A 25,414-nucleotide genomic window follows, 5' to 3' on the forward strand; every position below is an offset into this window, starting at 1 on the left:
ATAAAAACCAACAAAGTCACTTAAACCACCAATCTGAGATCATTAATACCTATGTACAGCATTGCCTTGTGCCTCATTTACAGCATGAGCCACCATTCCTTCTTTTAATACATGTTTATGCATACAGGCTCTCTAAGGTGTCAAAGAAGGTACAGAGGGGTCAGGTGTTTCATCCATATGATCATGCTTAATGATTATGACCTAAGCCAGGAAGTATTTTGGGCAAATCTTCTCAGATACATTACTAGCAGTACTCATATCCATAGACATGCATTTCAATGTCCAAGGTTCTTTGTACTGCACCTTTTGGGCTCCAAGGAATCCTGGAGCTTCTGCCTACAGCACATTTAATTATATAGTAACAGCAGTTATTGATAACTAAGGTTTTATTTGAGTGCTTTTAGGTAAGAAGTTGTGTAAGAAAATTTGCTTCTTTTACAATTTTGGTGTTCTAGGTGATGTTTTTTTCAAGATGTAGTTCTTGCAGATGCATCAAAGTGAGTAACTAGATGACTGGTAGAGTCTGGCCTTAAAATCTGTGTGTCCATTTAATAGCTGTGAAGTGACAGAAATGTGTTACACAGATGAGAAATTCTCTAACCTAGGATTTTTTTTTTCCTTTTTTTTTTTTGATGATCATAAGGTCCTTTCCAACCCTAACTATTCTATGATTCTATGATTTTTCTTTTTTTTTCTTTTGTTCTTTTTTTTTCCCCCTATACATGGAGGATAGTTTTCTCTTCTGAACACCCAGTGCTAAAACCAACTACCATTAACAGAAAGGGATTTCAGTTCATCAATTGAACAGGACTTTGCAGAAATTTCTAGCATCCTAAACTCTTAATATCAAAAATCTGTAAAAGAATGTAAAGCATAGTCATTGTTCTGGGACTTTACTCATGCTAAGGATCACATCAGTGTAATTTAGGTGGACAGAGTAATTGTCATGTGGAAGTTAACATCCCAGCCCATCCTGTGGTGGAACATGTCCTCTTGGACACACAGAAGAAGAGCAGAATTGTTTACAGCAGGTCCATGACCTACCCACCTATCTGGAGCCCATGTGCCTTTTAGTGTTCAGGGAGGCCTGAGCTCATCCGTTCCGCAGATATTAACTTTCCAGCCTAACCTTAAAGATTGAGAGTAACCTCAGAGAACGTCTCCAGTGTAGGGAAGACATGTATTCAAAGCAGTATGTGACATCAGTAGTAAATCTTTATAAGGATGTAGTAAATGTTCTGTTCACTTTTTTTTTAATAATCTGAGTGAAAAGCCAACAAAAAATAATCTCACTTTTTCATTCCTCTCGATGTTGAAACCCTCCCCTCTTTTGTACCCTGAAGTTATGTTTGAAAGCTTGTCCAAGTATTCTTGGGGACATCAGCACTATGAATGTGAAACTTCAAATTCTTCTCACCACTCAAACTGCAGCAAATACACCACCAATGTGTTTTTATCACTGCATGTTCACAGTGGCTCCCCAAAGTAGAACAGAATAACTAGCCTGAGCTTGGCTGAGTTTCAGCTTTTGCTGGAGTACCCTCCACATTTTAGCTGATAGTCACAAGCCTTCTCTGGAGCACAAGTCTGATGAGAAGCAGCTGAGGGAGCTGTGGTGGTTTAGTCTCTTCTCCAGAGTAAATCCCACAGAATAAACAAGGACGACTGTATTGCTCTCTACAACTACCTGAAAGCAGGTTATAGCAAGGTGGCAGTCAATCTTCTCCCAAGTAAAAAAGCAGTAGAGCAAGAGGTAATGACCTCAAGCTGTGCCCGGAGAGGTTTAGATGGAGATGAGGAACAATTTCTTACCCGAAGGGTACTCGGGCTCTGGAACAGACTGCCCAGGGCAGTGCAGGAGTCACCGTCCCTGGAAGTGCTCTCACACCGTGTAGATGAGGCCCTCAGTGACATGGGTTAGTGGTGGCCTTGGCAGTGCTGGGGAGCGGTTGAATGTGATGTTCTTAAAGGTCTTTTCCCACTTAGTCGATTCTATGACATGAAAAACAGAGGCCACGTCTCCATGCCCGGGTGGGGTGACCCCAAAACGTGGCAGAGGCCGAACAGCCTCCAAGAGAGGAGGCTCGCAGGGTCTGGAAGGAGCAGCAGCCCAGCGCCTACCCGTACCTGACGGTGAGGAGGAGCCCGGGCAGACGCCCCTGCTTCAGCACGTACTGATTTCTGTACTTGCTAAGCAACAAACACTACCAAACCCCCGCCCGCCCGCTAAGGCTCCGTCCCGCTCCTACGGGAGCGCTCCCTCCACCGGAAGCCGCCGCCGCTGCTGCCCGCCTGCCCGGAACCTTTGAAACCGGAACGCAGAGTCGCGGCGGGGTTGGGTTGGAATGCGATAGAGGGCGGACCATGGTGAAGATGGCGGCTGCCGCAGCGGCCCCACGTGGAGATGAGGCGGCTGAGGGCGAGCAGGCGGACAGCGGTAACCCAGCGGGAGGGCGGCTGGGGCCCTTTCTGCTCGGACGGGCTTCTGAGGCCTCCCGGTCCCTGCTGTGGGCTCGGCCCGGCTGACACTTCTCTCTGTCCCTCCCGAGCCCGCTGGTGGGCCAGGGCCCCTCCGGAGCCTTGGCATAGTGCTGGCGCAGGAAGCGGGAGCGAAGGCCTCGGCCTAGCAGCCTGCCGAAGCCCCTTCGCGGTGCGGTAGAGGCAACGGGGTGCCCTGAGGCTCTGCAGGCTGGACTCCGCCGTGCTGGTGGGGTCGTATGCGGTCCTAGCCTTGCTCTGCCCTGCCCTGAGGGTTTCGGAGCTGCTTTTAGCTGCTTTAGCTTTGGGAATACCAACAGCGACTCATTCATTCTCTGGGCCCACCAAAATAGCTTCGCTGCCGTGTTTTGTCTTGGGTAGCACCCCTTTTCTTTGAAGGGGAGGAAGCATGACACGGTTGGGTAGAGCTGGACGAGTTCCGTGGTGCGAGGAGCTCTGTGTATGTCTGACTCCGTCTGTACGAGGCGGGGATCTGCTCTCTGCTCCAGGGGAGAGCTTTGAGATACACCTCCTACAGTAATCCGCCGGGAGAGCACAAACACTTTCATGCTCTATCCTGTATCACACGGTTCTCCACTCATTCTTGCCTTTCCATGTGTTGTGGGGATATACCTAGCTAGTTGTGATTGCTTCTTAATTATATAACGTAATTGTAGTTTTTTTCCTTCCTTTATTCTGGGAGGAACCAAGCCAGTGCAGTGGTTCTGTTTGGTTTGAGGGTCAAAGCTGAACCCAAGAGGAATTTTTGCATGAGACCTTCTTTCACAGCTCATTTCTGAATTACTGCTGTTTTTAACTGCGTGTGTCTACACCGAAGTTATTGAGCAAGGTTGGAAGAATAAAGTATGGGGATGTATGTATGTTTTCTGCCCTCCCAGTTAGGACTTGCTGTAGTAAATCTGTGCTGGGCTTCAATCTTTGCAATTGAAAGAGTGCCAGGTCTTCTTTCTGATAGATGTAATTTAGTATTAAGTTACTCTGAAATACCTCTGCTTTATCTCATGATGTCATATTAAAGAGTAAGTTGAGGCAGGTTGTTGAAGCCTTGTTCATCTTTCTGTAATTGTTGAAAACAAAACGTTGGTATTATTCTGTTATTTTGTTAACAGAAAGTGTTAGGTAAGGGAGACTTAACACATGCTTTTGCAGTTTTCGTCTTTATAAGTCTGATGGATCTTTATGGCTGACTGCAGAAGATTCTAAACAGTGTGTGGAATTCTGGTTTAGGCTTTTGGTAGCTGTTGGCTACTGTATGTATAAAAAGTCATAAGTAGGGGTTAATTCCTTGTTTAAAATTGAGATAGCAATCTTCTAGCATGGACAAGGTCTGGGGGTGAAAACTAGCCAAATTAGTTCACGTGTAGAAAATGGAATGTGGTGATGCACCTACTTTATGTGCAGTTGTTTGGTAAATGTATAACCTGTTTATTTCCATTTTTGATAACTAAATGCTTTCCAAAACTCTAAATGTGCCTGGTCATTAGAGGCTTTGTTTTAAATTGGCTTACGCCACTGTTTTGATGCTACTTTGGAGTATTTTGCTGATTTGAAAAGGCACATGGAGAAAGCAGAGTAATGAATTAGTCTGGCAACAGTGTATGTTTGTTTGTTAAGTAATTAAGAGGGCAATTGAGTAACAGGGAATATCATTAATAGCTGTCTCTCTCCTGTCTTGCTGTTGTTTATTCCAAATTTCAGTATTTTACCTTCTTGTTTTGTTTTGAGGGGGGCATAGGGTAAAGAAACTTAAATTTGGGGGTGTTTTATTTGTATGTTGAGAACCTGAGCAGTTATTTAGACCAGAAAAGCTCAGTGCCTCTGGGTTTTTTTGAACTACCTGATAACTGTCTTGATTCTGTATTTCACAAAGCAGTCTCCCCTCTGTGTTCATTAGACTTAGGTAATAAGGAGGGGGTTGCTGGCATTATTTTCTGTGAGCAGATTTTGCTGTCGTGCAAGAAATGCCTCTTCCCTCCTCCCTCCCCCCCCCCCCCGCCATGTTCATCCGTGTGGCTGTTTGCATTTAAGCACTAGATGTCACTGTCGCAGTTTTTGTGTGTCCGTGTGCGTATGTGTGTGTGTACATTTATGCAATTGTTGAACCAGAAAATACTTTTTTTCCTTGAAATTACCACTCCTAAACATCAAATTATTCATTAATCTAATAAATATCCAAAGCTGCCTTTTCCCTTTTACCCAACCTCTTAAATCACTTCATCAATGAGATGAGCAAGCACTTGTACTGGATTCTTTCTAATAAATTCATTATGGTGTTGTATGCTTGCTTGAGGAATTCAGTTAATTCAATGACAGCAAGCAGTACATGGCCTTGAACTCAAATAACATTTACATATGGAACAAATTATGCTAGTCATGCATCCTTACTAGAAACAGAACTCCTGATACATTTTTTCTGTTCTCTTTTTTATCCCTAGATTCTGAGTTAAGCTCAGGGCTTCCAGAGGACAGCTACTCATCAGGAGGTGAAGCCCTGGATGGTGATGATGAAGATGAAACAGCAGCCCTTGGCAATGAGGTTGAAGAGGCAAGCTCCAAAGCTGGCCCAAGTGCAGGCTGGGCAGATGCCATGGCAAAAGTGCTCAACAAAAAAATTCCACAAAATAAGTCCATCATCTTGGCCAAGAATAAAAATCTGGAGAAAGCGAAAGCAAAGGAAAAACAAGAAAGGCTGGAGAGGAGGATGAAGGTGAGGAAAAGAGGCAGTATTTCATTGTTCAATCACAGTTGGATGGAGATACATGCAAGATCCCTTCAGTGGGGATCTAGGAGAATGATCTAAGACTGTCTCAGTTTCGGAATCTCTCTTCCACAGTGATCTCAAGTAGCTTCAGATTGTTTTTTGCTTTCCAGACAGTCATGCTGTAGGGCTTTTTCCCTTACTGCTTTTTCTGGGCCATCAGGCAGGATCATCTTTGGCAGCAGCACTGTTCCAGGCTGTCAACTTCAGGTGTGTTTCTTGTTGAGAGGGTGAAACCAGCTGCTTTAAGCTTAGGTTTCTAATTGCTGTTGTTCATTTGGGCTATAATTCACTTTGTTGGCATTACAAGTTGAAATAGTTCTCTCTTACTGAAAGTGAGAGGAAGAAAGAGAAGCAAGCTGCTTTCATTTAAAGTCTGCTGTTGTGTCCGAAATCAAAAAATTCTAGGTTAAAATTGCATTAACCACTGATGTAGTTGTGAATCCTTGTTTGCTCCCCTCAACGATTTCCCTGTTAGAGTTTTCTGTTATAGTGTCTGTGCCCTAAATTGCTTCTGGTTCTGAAACTCGTATGATGAAAACAAAACTGTGTTGGCAATTAAGTAATTTGTTTGTGTATCTTTAGTGGAACTTTTAATTTCAAGGCTGTGATTGATTTACCTTCAGGCTAAAATTAATAGTTCTGATGTCTCATCTTACCAGTTGTGTTTCACTGGGATAACCAGGTTATCCATCTGACAGTTTAGGACATGCTGTGGCTATGCCACGACCTGCCTTTTAAATACAGGGAGTTTCAGTTCAGCATCTGCTCAGTTACAGTTGTCCTAAATACCTGTTCTCACCCACTGAGTATGTGAGATATCTGCAAAGCAGAGGTGGGTTGCAGGTCCCCAAATTGACTTGTTTACCCTTAGAAAAACCTGGGAATAGTCTGCCTCCCATTAATTTCTTGCTGATGGAAGCTAGAATAGGGCAGTTCTTTTTATCAAAGGCCAAAACATGGTCATAAACTCACAAATTCTAGTAGTCTGCCTGGAATTATAAAGACAAGGGCTCTGAAACTGCATGAAAGACTTCTTGCATAAAATAGATTTAGTGCAACATCACCAGGCCTAGAAGAGTTTTAAACTTTTAAAAGAGGGAAAAACCAGAATTCACTGCCTTACTCCTGAGGCAGATTCTGGGGAAGTACAGTGTGCTCCTATTGTAGCAAAAGTAAAGCTGGTGGTATTGTGGCTTCTGGAAATGGGAAAGTGGATCAGTTTGGTTTTGAAACAGAGACTCCAAAAAAAACCCCAAACAAAACCCACACAAAAAATCAGTGTTGTACACAGTTGCTGTAATGGGCACTTAGTGCTCTTCCTCATGTTCTGCTTATTGTAGTCTTTGCCATGTGTCACTGTTCGTCACAAAGCTGTACTATGATTAATTCAGCAGGAGAAGTCAAATTCCCAAGGCTCAAAATGCAACACGCCTGTCTTGATAGACTCCGGATTTTATTATGTATAGCTATCTGTGATCAGCTTGAGAAGTTTTGTAGTTGAAAATTACCTCTGAATAATTTCTTTGTCTGTAGCAGTCAGTGTGAAAGCATTTGATGTTATTTTAGACTCTTTGCTTGCCTTGAGCCAGAGGTATCACTCTGGTGTGAGTCTTTCCTAGTTTTTATTACAAAAAGCAAGTGACTGTGAGATATGACTGTGGCCCCTGGTTTGTCAATAAAAGAGACTTGCCTGAGACCTGTTGTCCAGCGCCATATTGGAGTTCCCCTTACTCTCAAACCCAACTGAGCTTTGTTGATTTATCTTTTATTTCTTTTCCTCCTGCTACATACTCTAGCAAAATATGCTGCATTCTCAAATGTCCATGTTGTTTCATGTCACAATATTTATAACACAGCTCGATAAAAAGCGGGAATGGGAAATGATGTGCCGAGTGAAGCCAGATGTTGTCAAAGACCGAGACAGAGAAAGAAATCTTCAGAGAATTGCCACAAGGTAAGAGTTTTTTTTGAATGCTTTCCTTGTATACGTATATATAACAAAAAGAGGAGGAAAAGGGGAAGAAAAGGCCTGTGCAGGTAATCTGTTTCCAATCAGATTGAACTCTTTAAGAAGTGCCTACTAAGAGCCAAGTGATTTATATACAGGTCTGCATTGTACAATATCAAGTTCAACAAAAGATTTCAGAAGCTTTATGAAAGAGTAAAAATTTAGATGGGAATGTAATGTTTGCTTAACAGAAGTGCTTTGCTGAATCCCCTCATTTTGTTAATTTAATGCTTTCAAAATGCAGAACAGTTGCTTCTGCTACTCTGTTTTTTCCTTCTCCACAGAGGATTCACCACATCCATGTCTCAAGTTCAGTTGCTTGTTCTGCATTGTGGTAGTTTGGTGTCACAAAACTAGTTGAATACCTTGATGTACTGTCTATATCTGTCTCCTTACTCATTTATCCGCCTTGTCCCTCTACTGCAGCTGCTCTTATGATCTTGTCTGAAGAATTTAATAGCTGAATTAGGACAAGTAACGTGTCTGGGGATGAAAATGCTCTTAAAATTATCTCAGTACTGTGTTACTTTGCTTACTTCAGGGTCTGAATAGTTACTTGTGGATTTATTTGTTATTGATTCCTAGCAATAAGTGATAAGGAAGAATGAAAATTGAAAGTCTTTTATGCTGTAGTAAATGTTACTTCTTAATTGAGGTTCTGATTGGCTGTTTTTGGGAGCTAGAAGCCATAAAGGCAACTTGAGTTAAAATCTGTTTTGTTTTTCCCCATCCCAGAGGAGTTGTGCAGTTGTTTAATGCTGTCAGGACACACCAAAAGAACGTTGATGAGAAGGTGAAGAAAGCTGGGAGATCTGAGAGGCAGCGTGCTAAACTGCTGTCATCTGTTTCAAAGAAAGATTTCATTGATGTCTTAAGAAATGCAGAGGGTGCTAAAGGAAGCAAGAATCCTGCAAAGGCTGCAAAAAGTAAACAGGTAGGCTTTGTCTGGGAGAAAAAATGCACACAAGATCCCTTCTCAGCTTAACTACTGTCCATTAATGTACCTGCTCTTAAGAGCAGCTGTATTCCAAGTGCCTGAGTTTTATTGAGACTAAATGGAAAGGGGGCAAGTAGCTCTTAGTGTGTTTTCCCTGTCTTTTAAGTATCAAGGCACAAAACATGGAAAGTTCTTCTGATAAGACTTCAAGTCTTGTGTACAAATAACTTGGTTTAGTTGTGTGTTTAAAAAAAAAAATGTGAAAAAATGGATTTTATCATGGATTTTGCACCAACCATAGAACAAACTGCTAGATTTTTAGTGTATTGTGATGTTTGGAATTTGGCCAGTCGTAGTTATCAACTCTTTTAAACTGTTATAGGCACAGGGACTTTTCATCTTACATGGTGTGTTAGTCTGTACTACTTGTATGTACTGAGCATTTTGGGCTCACTTCTCTGGATAATTAGGGTATCTGGAACTGAAGGGCTTTGCCATACAAATGAATACAAAATAGAAACTGAGCTATATTAAGCATTATATGTAGGCTTTTATTTCCCTAATTCCATGTGTGTCTTAGGCTGATGTGGCTTTATTGCTGTTACAGTGTTTTGGAAAGAAGTATTTTAACACATTCCACTTTTTCCAAACATGTTCAGGAGAGACACAGTATAGTTGGGCTTACCCAAGTCTTTATCAGTTCTTTCAACTCACCAAGTAGCTTTAGGGTTGAAAACAAGTTGCTCTGACATACTCTTTCTTGTATTTCAGAAGCTGCATGGTTTTGAAGCGTATTTGTGTTCAGGTTTGAACTTTGTGCTCAGTAGTGGGTGGAATACTTCTCTTGGCCCAGACTCACAGTAGTTAACTAAGTGCTTTTCTGTGCCAGGAAGAAATACTTTAATCAGTTGGGAGACAACAGTTTGTCATATGTTTTTTGTTTGTGTGCACTTGGGGAGCACGCTGAAACACTGCCTGGCATGAAGAGCTCATACAATTTTCATGCAAGTGTAATATTAAAGTATTTTTTTTAAATTCTTCAGATAATGAGAACAATTTAGCTTGGTGCTGACACTTTATTTCTCTCTAAATAATTCCAGCTTGCTTGTTTGGGGTGGGGAGCATGCGTGTGTGTGGTTTGGGGTTGGGGTTTGGTTGGGGTTTTTTCCTTCCCTGGAATAGCAGAGCAACATCGGAGTGATAGCAGTGCCAAGTACTATTGTAGTAAGCGTTGAATCAATAGCTGAGCAAAAACAAGGACTTTTTTTTTTTTTTTTCCTCTGTCTCAGATTGTAGCAGGGCAATTTTCTAATTACTGGGTCAGAAAACATAGATAGCAAATGTTTCTGTACATTTAAAAGCAGCTTATTTTGGCAGCATCATTAACAGCATATTTCCATTAAAGTGCTCTGGATTTGCTTTAAATGCTGGCTAGTTACTGTTGGTTTTGAGTATTGATACAGGTGCTGCTACAAAAACTTGGGATTTTGGAGTTTTTCATGAATGTCAGGCTATTCTTGCAGATTTGGGGAGGGGGCTGGGGTTTTTGGTTTGGATATTTTTTTAATAACCTTGTCTGGTTTTATAGACCACCTCACTTCCTCTCTCCCTTGTTGCATTCACTTCAGTAACTCTGTTCAGTGCTGAACCAAACTCTTTAATAACTCATTTTCAAGCTGTTCTTGATCTGCCTTATTTCCTTTTGACAACATATCTTACCCACTTAGGGGGCTCCCATCCTTGTAGTTGATGATAACTTGAGGCTGAGGCCAAAATCTAATCTTCAGTCTCCTCCTCAGAATTATGCTGACCAGTACTGCTGGTCTCCACTGTCTGTCTCTGCTGCTTGGACTTTGTGAGTTTTCAGAAGGTAATAAGCAGGGATGAGGCCTTTGGGTGGCGAATTCCTTGCAGCAGGAGTTTGGTAGATTGTTTGTGCCATCTGAAAGCTTTTGTTTGGTTCATTTGGGTGGGTTTTGGTGTGGGTTTTTTTTTTCTTTTTTGATTTTTTTTTTTTTTTTTAGCAGTTGAGAGTATGGCATGTACTTATTTAAAAAAAAAAAAAAAAGATAGGGGAAATACATTTATTTATCTCAACAAAAGCAACGGAAGAGATGCCAATCCCAAACTCCAGGCACTCTGCCATCAATTAAAATGCAATCCAGAACAATAAAAACACTACCCCACCCACATAAAACAAGCAGTCAGCAGGAAAAATAGCAGAATAAAGTTTTACCAATGAAAGCAAACCTTTCTCAACTCCAGCCTTCTGAGATTATGAAAGGAGACCTGACTATACTTGTGAGAATGGGCAAATGCTTTTTCTTACTCTACAATTCACTGCTGTGTTTTTCAAAGTGTGGTGGCTTCTTCCAAATGTTACGGGTTGTTGAAGAAACCCCTTATAAAGCTCTGTTGTGGTTGACTTCTTAGTCAGGTATATATATATGTGAGAATCATAGAATAGTTAGGGTTGGAAAGGACCTTAAGATAATCTAGTTCCAACTCCCTTGTCATGGGCAGAGACACCTCACACTAAACCATATCACCCAAGGCTTCATCTAACCTGGTCTTGAACACTGCCAGGGATGGAGCATTCACAACCTCCCTGGGCAGCCCATTCCAGTGCCTCACCACCCTAACAGTAAAGAACTTCCTCCTTATATCCAGTCTATACTTCCCCTGTTTAAGTTTTAACCCATTACCCCTTGTCCTATCACTACAGTCCCTAATGAAGAGTCCCTCCCCAGCATCCCTGTAGGCCCCCTTCAGATACTGGAAGGCTGCTATGAGGTCTCCACACAGCCTTCTCTTCTCCAGGCTGAACAGCCCCAACTTCCTCAGCCTGTCTTCATACAGGAGGTGCTCCAGTCCCCTGATCATCCTCGTGGCCTCCTCTGGACTTGTTCCAACAGTTCCATGCCCTTTTTATGTTGAGGACACCAGAACTGCACACAATACTGCAGGTGAGGTCTCACAAGAGCAGAGTAGAGGGTCAGGATCACCTCCTTTGACCTGCTGGTCACACTCCTTTTGATGCAGCCCAGGATACGGTTGGCTTTCTGGGCTGCAAGCGCACACTGCAGCCGGCTCATGTTCATTTTCTCATCAACCAGCACCCCCAAGTCCTTCTCCACAGGGCTTCTCTGAATCTCTTCTCTGCCCAACCTGTAGCTGTGCCTGGGATTGCTCCGACCCAGCTGTAGGACCTTGCACTTGTCATGGTTAAACTTCATGAGGTTGGCATCAGCCCACCTCACAAGCGTGTCAAGGTCCCTCTGGATGGCATTCCTTCTCTCCAGGGTATCAACTGAACCTCACAGCTTGGTGTCATCAGCAGATTTGCTGAGGGCGCACTCAATCCCGCTGTCTGTGTCACCGGCCAAGATGTTGATCAAGACCAGTCCCAACACTGATCTCTCAGAGACACCACTCGTTACTGGTCTCCAGCTGGACATTGAGCCATTGATTACAACTCTTTGCATGTGGCCATCCAGCCAGTTCTTTATCCACCGAGTGGTCCATCTATCAAATTGATGTCTTTCCAATTTAGAGAAAAAAAAATCAAATGCTCTGCAAAGACCCACCTGTAGCAGTGGGATTTCACAGCGGCACAGCCACTTAACAAGTTTGTTCTCTATTTCCGTTGCCTTCATGCACTGATGGGGAGGAGGACAGGCAACCTGTGCCCTATGAGCATGTTTATAGCCTTGTATACTTTCAGCCATTGGCCAAAGTATTACTTGGTGTACACCCAGCCAGTGTAGCTGTGAAAGAAAGACTGTAAGGCTGTGAATGTCTTCCTGTGCCATGTGAAACTGTAGCCCTTCTTGGGGGTTTGTGTGCCCAGATGGGAGTAATTACTTCCGTGAGCTGGAGCCAAGAGCTTTGCTTTTGATATCATTAGCTCTTTATCAGGGTATTTCTTAGTCCTTGCTGAGCCAGCTGACTTATCTAATATTTTTCACAGCTTTTTTTGGGTGGGGGGGAAGCATTTCCTGGGAGATAAGAGAGCATTCAGTCTTGTCCTGTACAATCCTTACAGACCAGATTTTCATTTCACTATGTGTTGGGTGTATCTTGCAGGTTCCCACCTTTAAGATACTATAAGAAACATTACTAAACTACAGGTTTAAGAAAGGTACATGTTGGAGATGCTGTCTTTCCAGTCCTAGAGCCCATTTTTATGTCTATAGAAGAAATAACAGAAGAATGACCGCTACTGCTGAACCCAGGACAGTAGTGTCAGTAAAGGATTCCTTTGGTTTCTTTAGGTGCTTAAGAAATTCCTGGGTGTTTTTAGGATTATGGTTTAGGGAACTATCTTTGCTTCCAAGACTGAATGAAGTTTTTGATCTCTTAGAGCTGCACAGACATGTTGACTGATATAGTGAATTACATGAGGTTTTGAAATCATCATTGTAAGGAAACAAATTCAGAGTTAATATTCCTAGAGCAGCATCAGCTCTTCTCTCTTGCTTACGTCAGTTACAACAGGGTCATTCAAGTACCAGAAGCTCTTGATGTATTTCTTTTCATTGGTGATATTCTGTGTAAAGCATTACTGGGCAGTAAAACTTTTTCCATTGACATATAAGTAACTAGCATGAAAGATATTTTGTGACAAGTGTAACCTGCACTCATCAACCTTTGAATTAGACCTTTGTAGCATGGTTTTCTGAATCACCTGTGTTTGCTTCAACCTGTAAGTTTCCTTACAGCAGATCTGTGGCAGAGTATTTCAGTGCAGGATTTCTTGGTCTGCTTCAGTGACCATGATTCAAATTGTGCCAAGGTAATTGTAATCATCAAGGTAAACTGTGCTGACTGTATGTCTTGAAGGTACAATTTGCTTCCTGTGTTGTGTTGACATCTGGAAAAAATAGGTGTATTAGTCTCAAAATAGTACCTATTCTAAAATAATTTATTGATGGGAAGGAATATGAGTGTCGAAGAATACAAGTACTATTTTATATCAGCTATTGCTCATATGGGACTTGAAATAAAATGCTTTTCCAGATATGTTCCTTCTGCCTGAAGTGTATTTTACAAATGCTCCTGGTGTTTTTGAAGTATTCTATAATTACTTCAGTAAATTAATGATTCTTATTAGTGACTTAGTGACTCTAGAGTCAGGTTTGCTATAGGTTTTTCTTCATAAGACTTTTAATATTCATAAATAAACAGTAGTTTGAAGATTATTCCAGGCAGAAGGTGTACTACACTTCTGACTTTGACTGTTGCTCTTGCTGGGACACAAGAATTGGCACAGGGACTTCAATTTTTCATTTTAGATGGGGATATGAATGTACTTTCCAGCTTAAAATTAGACATGTTTAAAACCTGTGAGAGTGACAGCCTCCTTCTTGCAACTTTGTAAGTACTGGCCAGTGCCGTGTTGCTCTGCTTTTTTACACAGTGTAGAAAAGGGGGGCAGGGGGGGAATCTTGTTTTCATCCATATACCTGTCTGAAGGGACAGTAGTAAGGAAACATTTTTTCTTAGGTGATAATGACATTGCAGAGTAACAAGTTTATTACTACAGCTGTTGTGTGCTGGCTTTACACAACTAATTGAAGGAGGAACCAGGCATGCATGTGTTTCAGCAGATTTGAGGGTGCAGCCAAGTGTTAATTTAGTTCAGCTGCAGCCAGAGTAGATGTGTTCTCTCAATTCTAATAAATGTCTTCCCATCGCATGCACAGGAGCATCTACTCTACTCTCATAAGACCCCACCTGGATTCAGTTCTGGGGGCCCCAACAAAAAAAAGGACGTGGAGCGAGTGTGTCTGCAGGAGGCCATGAAGATGCTCCGAGGGCTGGAGCACCTCTGCTTTGGAGACAGGCTGAGAGTTGGGCTTGTTCAGCCTGGACCTTATAACAATCTTTCAATACCTGAAGGGGGCCTAAAGGAAGGCTTTACAAGGTCTTGTAGTAACAGGACAAGGGAGAATGGCTTTAAATTGACTGAGGGTAGATTTAGGCTAGACATTGGGAAGAAGTTCTTCCCTATGAGGGTCTTGAGGCACCAGTTGCCTGGAGAAGCTGTGGCTGCCCCATCCCTGGCAGTGTTCAAGACCAGGTTGGATGGGGCTTGGAGCAACCTGCTCTAGTGAAAGGTGTCCGTGCCTATGGTAGGGGGTTGGAACTGGATGAGCTTTAGGATCCCTTCCAACTCTAACCATTTTATGGTTCTGTGAATTTGGATTCCTCTATATATAGTGCATTTGTATCTGTTTTTCTCAAATGCGTGTATAGTCTCTCAAAGGTCACCCACTATTTTGGGGGTTTTGGTTTTGTACCAAAAGGTTGCTGACTACCCAATTGTATGCTGTATTCAGGTTTTCATCATTTATCCTTAGGGATAAATGCAATGCCACCTGACACCAGTTTGCTGTATCTTAAATTCCTTATGTTCTTTAAGGTAAAGGGTTATTGTGCAGTATTAGAAGTGGTTTGATGGTGATCTTTTTGTTTTAAATCTTTGTACAGGAAGATGTATTGACTTACCTACTATACGTCATCAGCGGGGTTAGGTTTCTAGGAGGTACAAGCTCAGTTCCCTACCTTTTGCCATAGCTGGTAATACACATCTGTGTTAACATGGGAATGTAGATCTTTGTCAATATTTAAATGTGTATTTGATTTATAGATGTGAAGTATTTGACACTGTGAGTTCAGCTCCAGATAAGAGGATTAAGGGCTGTGTGACAGCTGTATTTCACTAGGTTCATCCTTTTCCCTGTGTTTTTAGCTTCAGGTTTCTCTTTCTGCTTTTTCAGATGCATGATCAGAAGTCAGAAAGGGAAAAAGATTGTGATTTTGCACTCTGTTCCCATCAACCTCTTTTTATCCTCTTCATGTTTTATGTTCCTGCCAGGTTCTCTTACCCTGCACCTGAGGGTCAAGCATGAAGCCCCATGTCCTGGTGCCTAAAGTGAGAGCAACCGTGACAACTGCTTGCACAGAAACACCAGGTCCCCATTTGTCATCATGAGTCACACATGATCCGGTTTAGTGCTGTATTCTAAGGTGCAGATAGTACATGATCAGTGAGGACAGATACCTCAAGAGAAATTGGATAATAAATACCTATTGTATTTTGTGAGGTGACGACCTGAGGTCACCTCTGTGGGCACCTACTCATCTATGTATCTTGGTAGACTTCAGGAGTGGTGGGTCAGACTGCTTCCAGTGGGTAGAAGGTTGTCAAATTCAGGTTTGGTTTGTGTTTTTTTTTTTTCTTTCCTATGGGAAAATCTGACCAGTTTTTAATGAATGTTTCTGAAATTTACTGAAAGCGTTAGAAAATACACTTCTTTTTTTTTCCTTTTAATCCTACTTGTTATTACAAATGATACTAAAGCTGTCTTCTTGGAAATACCTGATCTCTTCTGAGTTTGTTGCTGAACCCTGGATGGTGTTCTGCATGTGGTCTGTGCCATTTCTTCTCCACCTGCAGGCATTTGTAAAACCTATACAGAAATGCAGAAGTAAATGGAAGGGTTAGAAATGATGAGAAGGGGTAGCCAGTTGGTTAAAGATAAGGGACTGGAATCATGAGCAGATAACATATTTGCTCTTCAGGTTTAAACTGCTTTTTGAAAGCAGACTGGGAATGTTGAGGGGTATGGTCTGTTGCATAATGAGTTTGCCACTCGCCCACAACAGTGTGAGGGAAATTACAGGAATATAAAATTAAACAGCCTTGGATTTGGAAACATTTAGGGTATGTTGCAAAAGTCACTTAAGTAAAAGTAGAAGCAATGAGTGTAGGGAGGTTTAGCCAGACAAGCTGCTTAGTAGTCATAAAAACTTCAGTATTTCATATTTAGTAGTAAAATTACAGAAAAGCTAGTTCTTTTGTATATTTTTTTTTCCCCATTTTTCTCCCCCTCCTGCCTCATAGTTTTTTGGATCCCTGTATTTGTTTTGGGACTCGAATGTAAGTGGAAATCCTGAGTCAGGAAGAGGAGGTTTTTTATTAGCCCCGCTTCTTCCTCATCAGCCACTCTGTGAGATGATTTCTTAAGTGCTGGAAGTGAAAGACTTGGTCATTACTGTAGCCTTCGTTGTTAGAGACAGCCTTCTGGGACTCATTCTGTTATGCCTCTTGTTGAATCATAATGAAAACCAGTGGGTATTTCAGCATTGTTTGTATGGAATAATCTTGAGTCACATTCAGATTATTCTAAAATCTGCAAGATGCTAATTTATCCTAAAAAAGGATCAAAATATACTCCTAACAGCTGTGAGCCTGCATGTTTCTTTGCTGTGCATGTTTCTTTGCTGTGCATGTTTCTTTGCTGTGCATGTTTCTTTGCTGTGCATGTTTCTTTGCTGTGCATGTTTCTTTGCTGTGCATGTTTCTTTGCTGTGCATGTTTCTTTGCTGTGCATGTTTCTTTGCTGTGCATGTTTCTTTGCTGTGTTAGCAGGCAAGCTGTTACAGGATCCTGCAGAAGGCTTTAGGTACCCAGCTGAGATAGTGCATAAGTGCTTTACATAAATGGGTGACATCTAAGAAAGATCTGTTGTGAGTCAGAAATGTTTGTCTAAAGTAGACTGTCGAAAGACATTAATACTTCTGAGGTATGGCACATTGAAGGTCTTGACCAGATGCTTTTTACTAGGTCTTGTTGTATCTACATATTTTCCAGGTTCAACTTGATGGTTTGGGAACTGTGCAACTTGCAAAAAGGATTTTGTGGATCTGTGTAGTATTTAAGCTGGTCTTTAAATTCCATCATGTCTTCATTACTGCAGGATGGTAGAATTGCTTGTGCAGACGAAGGTTTTCCGAGACGGCTGCTATCAGAGCTGGAACACAGCACAGGCTGAGGAGTTCTGGAGTGCCCTGTGTGCAGGAGGGTCCTGTGTTGTGCTTGGATTCTTAAGATATTTTTGCTTTTTCTGACAGAAATACTGATCTTTGAGGTTTCTGATGAACTAAGGCCAAAGAAATGTGTTCTCGCATAAGCGCTTTCTTTGATTCGTCTTTGCAACTGAGCATTTAATAACAGTGCTAATGAATTTTCTTAAGTCCAGTTGGATGTTTGTTTTTAGAAATTCCGTAATTCAGTTCTGACCCCTCTAAGGTTGGGGCATGTTTAAGCATCTGCATGCCAACCCAAAGCATTCTTTCCCATTCACACATCCTCAGTTGTAGTAAATCATAGAGGGTGATGTGAGGATGGGGAGATTCCTCATGCGGGTCATTAAGCTCTGGGTGGTCTTCTGGCTATGCTCAAAAGGAAAATCAGTATTTGTTGTGCTTGTAGTAATAATTCCAGTGTGTTATTTGCAGAGGACTTTGAACAGGAACAACAGGTTTCAAAACACACTGTAAAAACATTTCATTCTGATTTACTAGAAATGCCAGTGCAGATTCTGGCGGGCACAAGAGTGAGCGTAAATCTCACACTGTAAATTTGTGCACACTAGAATCTGTGTGACGTGTAAATAAATCTCCTGTGTCACTGTTGACATCCACATTGTACAGTCAACTCAGATATGCCAAGGCAGTTTAGTTCAGTCACTCTGATTTCTCATTTAGAGAGAGGCTGCAAATGGGTATTGAGTAACTGTCACCCTAAGGAATAAATATTGTGTAGAATTATGCTGCAGCAGAATAGACTGCTGTTGTATAGTTTGAATGTTGTGCAAGCTTAAAAACGCCCCCCAAAGTGGCTTGCTTTGAGACTTCAGCTCAGAAGTTCAAAATAGTAGCAGTACAGGACATATTCTTGTTTTCCAGTTCTGTGGGATTGGGTTTACATAGGAACTTTTCTTATAGTTAAGATTTCACCATAATTCAAATTAGATAAACTTGTAAACAGTACTGATGATTAAATTCGAGTATTTTTCTGTTAAAAAATCATCTGTTTTCTGCTTATATTGCTGCTTTAGTTGTTTCAGCTGCAGTTTTCTTTATTTCTTCCTGGCCTAGGGGAATCTTACTTTCTTAGCCTGTGAGCTTGGATATCTCTGCAAACAAATTTAGGGGAAATGATTGTGCTGATATTCTTTGCTTTCAGTTTCCTTTCTCTTCTACCAAGTGTGTTTTAATTTTTTATTTTATTAAATTGATATTTAACACACCTCAGTGTATGTCTGTGCTAAGGACTTTTGAACTAGGTATAAACCAACTTGTGTGGGGATGAGAAACAGAATAGCAGCAGTCATTGGGACCAAGATGCAGGCTGGCTGGGAAGGTAATTGTCAGCTGTATGTGAGACTGTGTCTTGCCAGTTAAGCTTTTTAACTTTGTCATGACAAAAGCCTCCCTGTATTTCAAGGTCTCAGATGTTTGTATTGAGCAAAACAGAGGAACTTGGGGAGGCATTTCAAATTAATTAGACATGTTAGAATTGTTTTTTCAGGGCTTAAAGTTGTTGCTTGAGAGATATTTATGTTAGAAATTCCTTCCCTGACAGGTACAAATAAACGTTTATTGTATGAGGGATGCCCTTGCAACCTTGGGGACATGAGAGATGTAAAGAGAGATGGCCCTGCAAGCTCTAGCATTTCATCTTGTACTTGGAGCAAAGTCATGGAGAGTCCAGTGTGTTGATTGTAATTGCTAGGTCTGAAAGGTGTCCATTTGTTAATACCCTGCAGTTACTGTTATCTGAACACAGGCTGTAGTGAAGTCTCTGCAGTGATATGTATATGTGCTGCTTTCCATATGCAGAAACTGGTATGCTCAAGTGACATGAGCTGGTGGGAGCCAGAGTGAAATGCTGTCTTTAATCTGTGCAGTCTGATTTCAAGATCCAGCTTTTTGTGCCGTTACTTGCCAAGAAGCATTATGGGACTTCAGTTTGCTTGTGTGTAGGGTTCTGAAAAGCTCTGGCTTTTAGGACGTTGCTGTGCCAGTAAAGCAACAGATGAAAATGACAGTGTGACTTAGACTGAACTTAATTCCCTTAAGGTTTCAAAGGATGCAGGCTTTTAGCTAAAGCACTTGTTGCAGACTGAAGCAGCTATGTGCAGTTGCAAGTATCCCACTCCTGCTCCTGACAACTTCAGAAAGGTATAAAGAGGATCTGTGTCCCACCTGAGTGGCAGTGCAGTCTGCCACAACTCTGGCGTTGAGTTCGGCAGGTCTCAGTTGAAGATAGTTACTGTAATGTCATTTACCAAGAGTGGGTTATGTAGCTCCACAAAGAAATAAACTGAAACAGTGGGATTTCTAACATGATCTTGATCATGTGGCTGCTGCTGATGCAATGGGGCTTTCATAGACCAGTTCCTCCAAAATCATCCAGGCGGCAATTCTATCACAGATCCTGCAAGGGATGGCTGTTTGTTGTAGGTGACGCTTTGGTTTTGGGTGGGTGGGTGATTTTATTAGGACTTGGCTACAAATTTCCGTTCATCTTCTCCTGGTGCAGATTTTAAAGGGTATGTCTTCAAAAATAATTAGTTTGGGAAATATGTCCCTGCTACTTGTGTCAGACTTGAGCTGATGCTGTGATAGCTTAGGTGGCATACCAAGGAGGAGAGAGAGTGTTCGTTTTATTTAGGTAATCTCTTTTCAGATGGACTATTGGTCTTCCCCAGTATCTGCATTAGAATAACCATGCTGTGCATTTTATTCTTTGTTCATGATAACAAGTGCGTTGTCGTGTACCAGTAACTCCTGAGATACTTTACTAACTGCTGTCTCAGGCAAAGGAAAAAAACATTCAAATGTATGTATATATGTATAATAAAGGGGGGGGGAAGCAACACCAGAATTTTTCACTCTTTGCCCCACTGAAGGACCCACTTTATGTAGCATTGCATGCTAATGTTTATATAGCCTGCTTTGTTTTCATTTGGGGATGTTCAAAGGGGACTTCAGGGCTGTAGTGAAATGTGGGAGATATGGACAAGCAGCTGACTGGAAGTTCAAAAGTGGTTGAAAAGTTGTAGAATGAAAGCTGTTTTATTTTCCACGTGCCAAGAATCAGTTTTGTTTTATTTAGATGAAACCATATTATGGCATTGAAAATCCAAGTGTATCAACATTCTTACACAGAGCAAGTTGGGAAGTGATGTGACAGTTGAGCTAATTGTTGGTTATCCGAATAGGCTTGCTGTGGATTTTCTTAAGACTGCAGGAATGTTTTGTGCTACAATACATTATTTTTTGGTTTGTGATTATTTTTTGTGGGTTTTTTTTTGTTTGTTTTTGTTTATTATTATTATGAGGGGAAAATAGAGCAGTAAATGAGTTAGGAATGAAGATATTAAACAGGGGGTTTTCTTCACTTGGAGGGCTGGCTTAAAATACATTAAATATTTGCTTCAAGCATTTAATCCTCATCTTTGAGGCATGGACATGCTACCTCTCCTTGGGGCTTGTTGTAAAACTCTATTCAAACCTTTGTAGTCCCTTATATAGTGGGTAATGCAATGAAGGATCAGCATCCCTCTTTTGTCCCGTTGTTCACTTGACGTAGCCAGAAAGAAGGCTGAATAGTAGCTTGTGATGAATTTGAGCATTGGGCTATTCAAGCCCTCAGCCTTTCACTGTCGTTGCTGACAATAATGTATTGGTTTGTGCTATTTAGAAACAAAAAAAACAAAACCCCAACCCCCTGTTCTGCACATCTGGGGGAAAAAAAAAAAGGATTTTCTGTTGTTTTTATTGTTGAAAAGAAATAGGAAAAATGCATTGTTTTGTAAGGGAGGTGAGGTTTTTTTCCATTCAGGTATTTCAGATTTAATTCTGTGGCATGTTCGAACAGTGATTTATAAAAGGTCTGGGATAAATAAAGCTTCTGCTTGGTGACTTTTGTAAAGCTTTCAGCCTTTCCCTACTCTGCAGGGGTAAACAGAAACCAACTGAAAGACAGTTAAGAAGGTGTCAGAGGGAAGCTACTGTCTGATTGTGTCCCACAGAAGAGTACCTGTGTTACCCTAATAGAGCTTATTCTCATGTTAACACCATCAGGTCTGTGTAAGGGACCTACCTTATCTGTAACTCTTTAACTCCAGGCAATTGATTACCTTGTCTGTGATGTTTTCAGGATTTATTGGGTATTTGAAATGAATTACTCCAAGAATAGAAGGTGGTTAGAAGGCCCTGCCTGAGGAAAAGGGGGGTTATTGGGATGGGTGAGTTACTTTTAGGAGTAGGCGTTACTGAGAACAGCTGTGAAGACAAAAAAATCCATCTTGGGGCTGGGTCCTGAGAGATTCCTTTTGGGAAGGGGAATGTTAAGACTTGTTACCCCATTTTTGTGACAGTACTCTTTTTCAAAAGAGCTGCTGAAGTCACATTTAGCATTTCTGCTTTGATTATCTACTAAAAATACCTCGTTTGGCAGACTTTCTGTATCCAACTTCTGTTGGTGTGATATGATGTGTTAGATTTACAGTGATGGACCTGCATTCTCTATTCCTCATTTCTCCTGCTGTTAAACTCTGGATGCTTCTCTCTACTAGAGCTTGCATGACATCTGCCTATATATGTTACGGTTCTGTATATCACGTATTCCAAATGCATGGCAGAGAAGAGGCATGAACAAATGTCTACGGCAATCACATTTACTATGGGTTTTGCATCTAGTCATTAAATCTGTGTCTGCAGAGGGTGCTGCAAGAGAGAACCTCCATGCCTTGGACAGTATCAGGAGATAGTTATATACGTCGGTTGAGGTCTGTCCTGTTGAGCAGGGGAGTGGGAAAAGCACATCTGAGATACCTGTATTAACTTTGTTTTAAAGAGCCTGCAAAAATAAGTTGTTGTTTTCCATGACCCTGATTCCACTTCAGTAGGACAATTCTTTGCTTACCTGCTGGACACTGAGCCACGTTGTTCCTCAGAAGAATTTTGCTACTAAGTCTTAAACCACTGAAATCATTCAGTTCATTGAACAGGTCGTAGTGTTTTCCTTCAGTAAGGATGCAGGAATAGTGTCAAGCTGTTCTTTAAAACTGTTGCCACAGGATGGGGCTGTTGCACTGCCCAAATATGACCTGTCATTTTGAAGAACTGCAACCAAGCACTTTCAGTGCTAACCTAAAACTACAGTCCTGTTGCTTTTATTTATTATTCACCAGTCCATGTAGTGTGGCTTCAGTTTATCCACTTTCAGGAGGTAGGAAATTTGGACTAAGGTGTTGTTGGCTTGCTAAATGTAGACCAAGTTTGCTTCTTTTAGAGGCAGCTTTGTACCATATGACAAGCCCAGGTAGTGAGGTAATAGTCCACATAAAGGGGATTTGGTCCATGTATCGCAGAATATGCTAAATATTAAATTGGGGGGGGTAGCCCTTTATTAAATCCATATTTGTGTTTTAAAAATGTGCCAAGAAGTGTTCTAATGGAGCAGCACCTGGGGGTTAATAAATGATATCATGGATCCATTCTGATTGCCAAGAAAGATTTTAATAAAGACATGCCCAGGGTTGACCGTTTCATCCACGAGGAATAATTGTTTTGTTCCCTTATTTCTTTTATTGGTTGGTTAAAACAAGTTTGCTTTTTAGCATCAAGTCATTTATGATTGACCTGCATATTTCTGTGTACCATTTGCATAAGAGCTAACTGACTGAAATCGTGTGAGAGGCGTTACTCTGATTGCATGAAGAGCTTCCATCTTTTACTGCCTTTCACATTGATCTCATCTTTCTCTGTTCTTCTTCCCTCAAACATTCAGGGTGAAGTGAAGTCTGAAGAGGGGCCAGAATGGAATATACTGCGTGATGACTTCATGATGGGAGCATCTATGAAAGACTGGGACAAGGAAAGCGATGGAGAGGGCAGTAATGAAGAAGGAGGTGGTCTGAAACAAGATGACAGTGACTGAATGAAACTGAAAACCATTCAAGATAATGTTTTATCATCTTTATTTTCTTTGGATAAAAAGTCAGCATTCTGTGAATGTACAACACTTGGAGAATATCTTTTTAAAGAAAAAAAGGAAAAGACTTGCGCAACTTTGGAGTGTTTTCTCCTTCATGTCAAACTTTTATTTAATACAGCTTCATTTGCTATACTGAAATCCTGAAATATTTTCCAAAACATGTATAATTTTCAACATATTTCCAAAACATTTTGTACAGTCAAAATAGTGGCACCTGCCCAATGAAAGAATGATTTTTGCCAAGGTCATTAAAAGTTTATACATTAGTCATGGCAAGTGTTGTATTAGTGTGCCTGCATTTCCAAATCAGCATTGCACTTTGAAAGTTGTTAGCAATTCGCAATAGAAATGGCTTACAATAAACAGAAATGCCGTCACCTTGTAAAGTTATCAGACTCCTATAGAGTCTTTACTACTTTGGCCAGAAAAGGTTTTGTAGATAATAAAGAAAAGTAACCATTAATGTGATAGTTCTGGTCTTGGAGCACTAATTTGATTGGAGACAATTCTGGAAACATAACTGTAAAAGGAGAGACTTGACCCTACTGATTGGCTTTTATATTTTGTTATATATATGGAAGTATGAGTTTTTCCATTGCAAGTCTGAAGTTGTATAAGCTGTGAGACTGATAAGAGACAAAAGGACAATCATTGCTATTATTTTTGTTGGAGGAGAGAGGGCTTTTCTAGCAATACTGCATAAAATTGTGTTCAGTGTTTCCTCATTTGCAGTTCTGGTGTTCTGGCCTTTTTCAGCACAGAGCTGGACCTCCAGGATACATCCTGTGGGTTTAGGCAGCTGTAATGCTAATTCCTGAGGTCTGTAAAGGGTCAAACAAAAGCCCTTCCTCTTAGGTGCATACTGTAACAGTAGCAGATTTTGGAAGACATCTGTCAGGGTAACACTATTTGTCTTTGTTCAAACCACAGCAATTTTTCCTAATCAGTTGTTTAGTTGTGAATATGTTATTATTAACATACATAATAAGAATATATTCTTTATAAGCATATGCATACAGAAGAAAGTGCATTGTGATTAAGGTGTTCTAAATGAGAGGCTAAGGTTGAATTCTGCTGCCTTCACTGTTCCAGACTGGCTGTCTGATGCTGTGTCAGTTGTTTAAATTTTCTATTACATTTCCCCATTTCCTATGTAAAGAAAATGCCTTGGGGCCTATTAATTGATACTTTAAAAGCACAGTACTATTCTGTCTGTTCCTATAGATGTCTGGCATACAAACATTTCTTTGTACCTGATTATATGCAAGGTAGCATTGAAATCTGTGTAAGACAGTGGATTTAGATTTTCCCAACAAAGGCACTGAGGAGGCGAGAGAGTTTGAGCTTTGTGTATACTGCAGGAGAAAAAAAATATACATACAAAATGGCAGAGAAACCTATCCTAACAACTGGCAATGCTTGTGTTATCCCTAGCCTATTCATCTGGTGTAGGTATTGTAGCATAATTCTTTGAGGAGAGCTCAAAGCTAGCAGCAGAAATGTTTAGATTTTCAAGCTGCTTTGAGTGTTAGACATATTGGATATCTGAGGAGACATTAGTTTGTGGCCTGATATTTATTATCACAGACGAAGGCATACACCCAAAATACCAAGTGGCGAAACCACAGAAGTTTGACATACGGTTATCCTGGCTTCTGAAGGCAAGATATCTGTATAGCTGTTCAGTGAGAGCTGGCATCTCATTAGTGCAAAACAAAGATAGACTACAATATTTCAAGTAGCTACTTAAGCAGAATAGCAGCATAATAGCCTAATCTGACATTGCTTTCTTTCTACAGAGCTCAGTTTGTGTGAAAAAATGACATCAGCATCTTTAAATCTACATTTGCTCTTTCATTTGATATCATCAGTATCTGCCTGAGGTCAAACTTTTGGAAAGTAATCTAGTTTTTCTTAGGAACAGTGACATTATGACATTAAAAATGCTCTCAGACTACTTCTAGGATACTTGGGTGTTTGAATTTTACTTGTGCATTTTTGAAGTGATGTTTTGATTAAAGCAATGGAGTATCACTTGTGTATTTAAGAAAAACATGGAGTATATTGATATTGCTAAAAATACCTTGAGCTTCCATTTCATAGCAGTACTTTTTGCCTGTAAGTGGAGAGCATTTCTTACCTTTTCAGAAGCATAATACTCTATGTATATCGAATACTTCTTAGATTTTGGTACCTTGCCTTTGCCATGTTCTTTGGTTGTGCCATATTCAGAAAAACTCCTAGAGTAACTTAGATTGGTAACTACCTCCTAAAGTGAAATAAGCTCCGGGCTCTTTGTGGCAGATGGAAGTGTGTATTTTAACTTTAGGCATTTGGTGGACGACTTAC

At 40.9% G+C, this 25,414-nt stretch overlaps 1 protein-coding gene across 2 annotated transcripts; it reads left to right on the forward strand.

The window, feature by feature from the left end:
- The first annotated feature begins 2,280 nt into the window (after window positions 1-2,280).
- RRP15 (ribosomal RNA processing 15 homolog) lies at window positions 2,281-24,268 on the forward strand. Of its 2 annotated transcripts, none has more exons than XM_062605961.1 (5): window positions 2,281-2,437; window positions 4,935-5,206; window positions 7,117-7,214; window positions 8,004-8,202; window positions 22,859-24,268. In XM_062605961.1, exons 1-5 carry the CDS (start codon window positions 2,365-2,367, stop codon window positions 23,006-23,008), a joined length of 792 nt encoding a protein of 263 aa, XP_062461945.1. In that variant the 5' UTR covers window positions 2,281-2,364; the 3' UTR covers window positions 23,009-24,268. The 2 variants fall into 2 exon arrangements, with proteins under 2 accessions (XP_062461945.1, XP_062461946.1); XM_062605962.1 differs by lacking the exon at window positions 22,859-24,268 and adding an exon at window positions 8,977-9,265.
- The last annotated feature ends 1,146 nt before the right edge of the window (window positions 24,269-25,414 follow it).

This window comes from Pezoporus occidentalis, unplaced genomic scaffold (genome assembly GCF_034315485.1).
Source record: "Pezoporus occidentalis ecotype Australia unplaced genomic scaffold, CSIRO_AGI_Poc_V1 ctg93, whole genome shotgun sequence".
Classification (NCBI taxonomy): Eukaryota; Metazoa; Chordata; class Aves; order Psittaciformes; family Psittacidae; genus Pezoporus; species Pezoporus occidentalis.

What these genes read in the sequence shown, in the direction of transcription:
- RRP15 (XM_062605961.1), top strand. Translation starts at nt 2,365, where the DNA reads ATGGTGAAGATGGCGGCTGCCGCAGCGGCCCCACGTGGAGATGAGGCG. An exon ending in GGGCGAGCAGGCGGACAGCG is followed by an intron (nt 2,438 to 4,934) that starts GTAACCCAGCGG and finishes TTTTATCCCTAG; the next exon opens with ATTCTGAGTTAAGCTCAGGG. An exon ending in GGCTGGAGAGGAGGATGAAG is followed by an intron (nt 5,207 to 7,116) that starts GTGAGGAAAAGA and finishes TTTATAACACAG; the next exon opens with CTCGATAAAAAGCGGGAATG.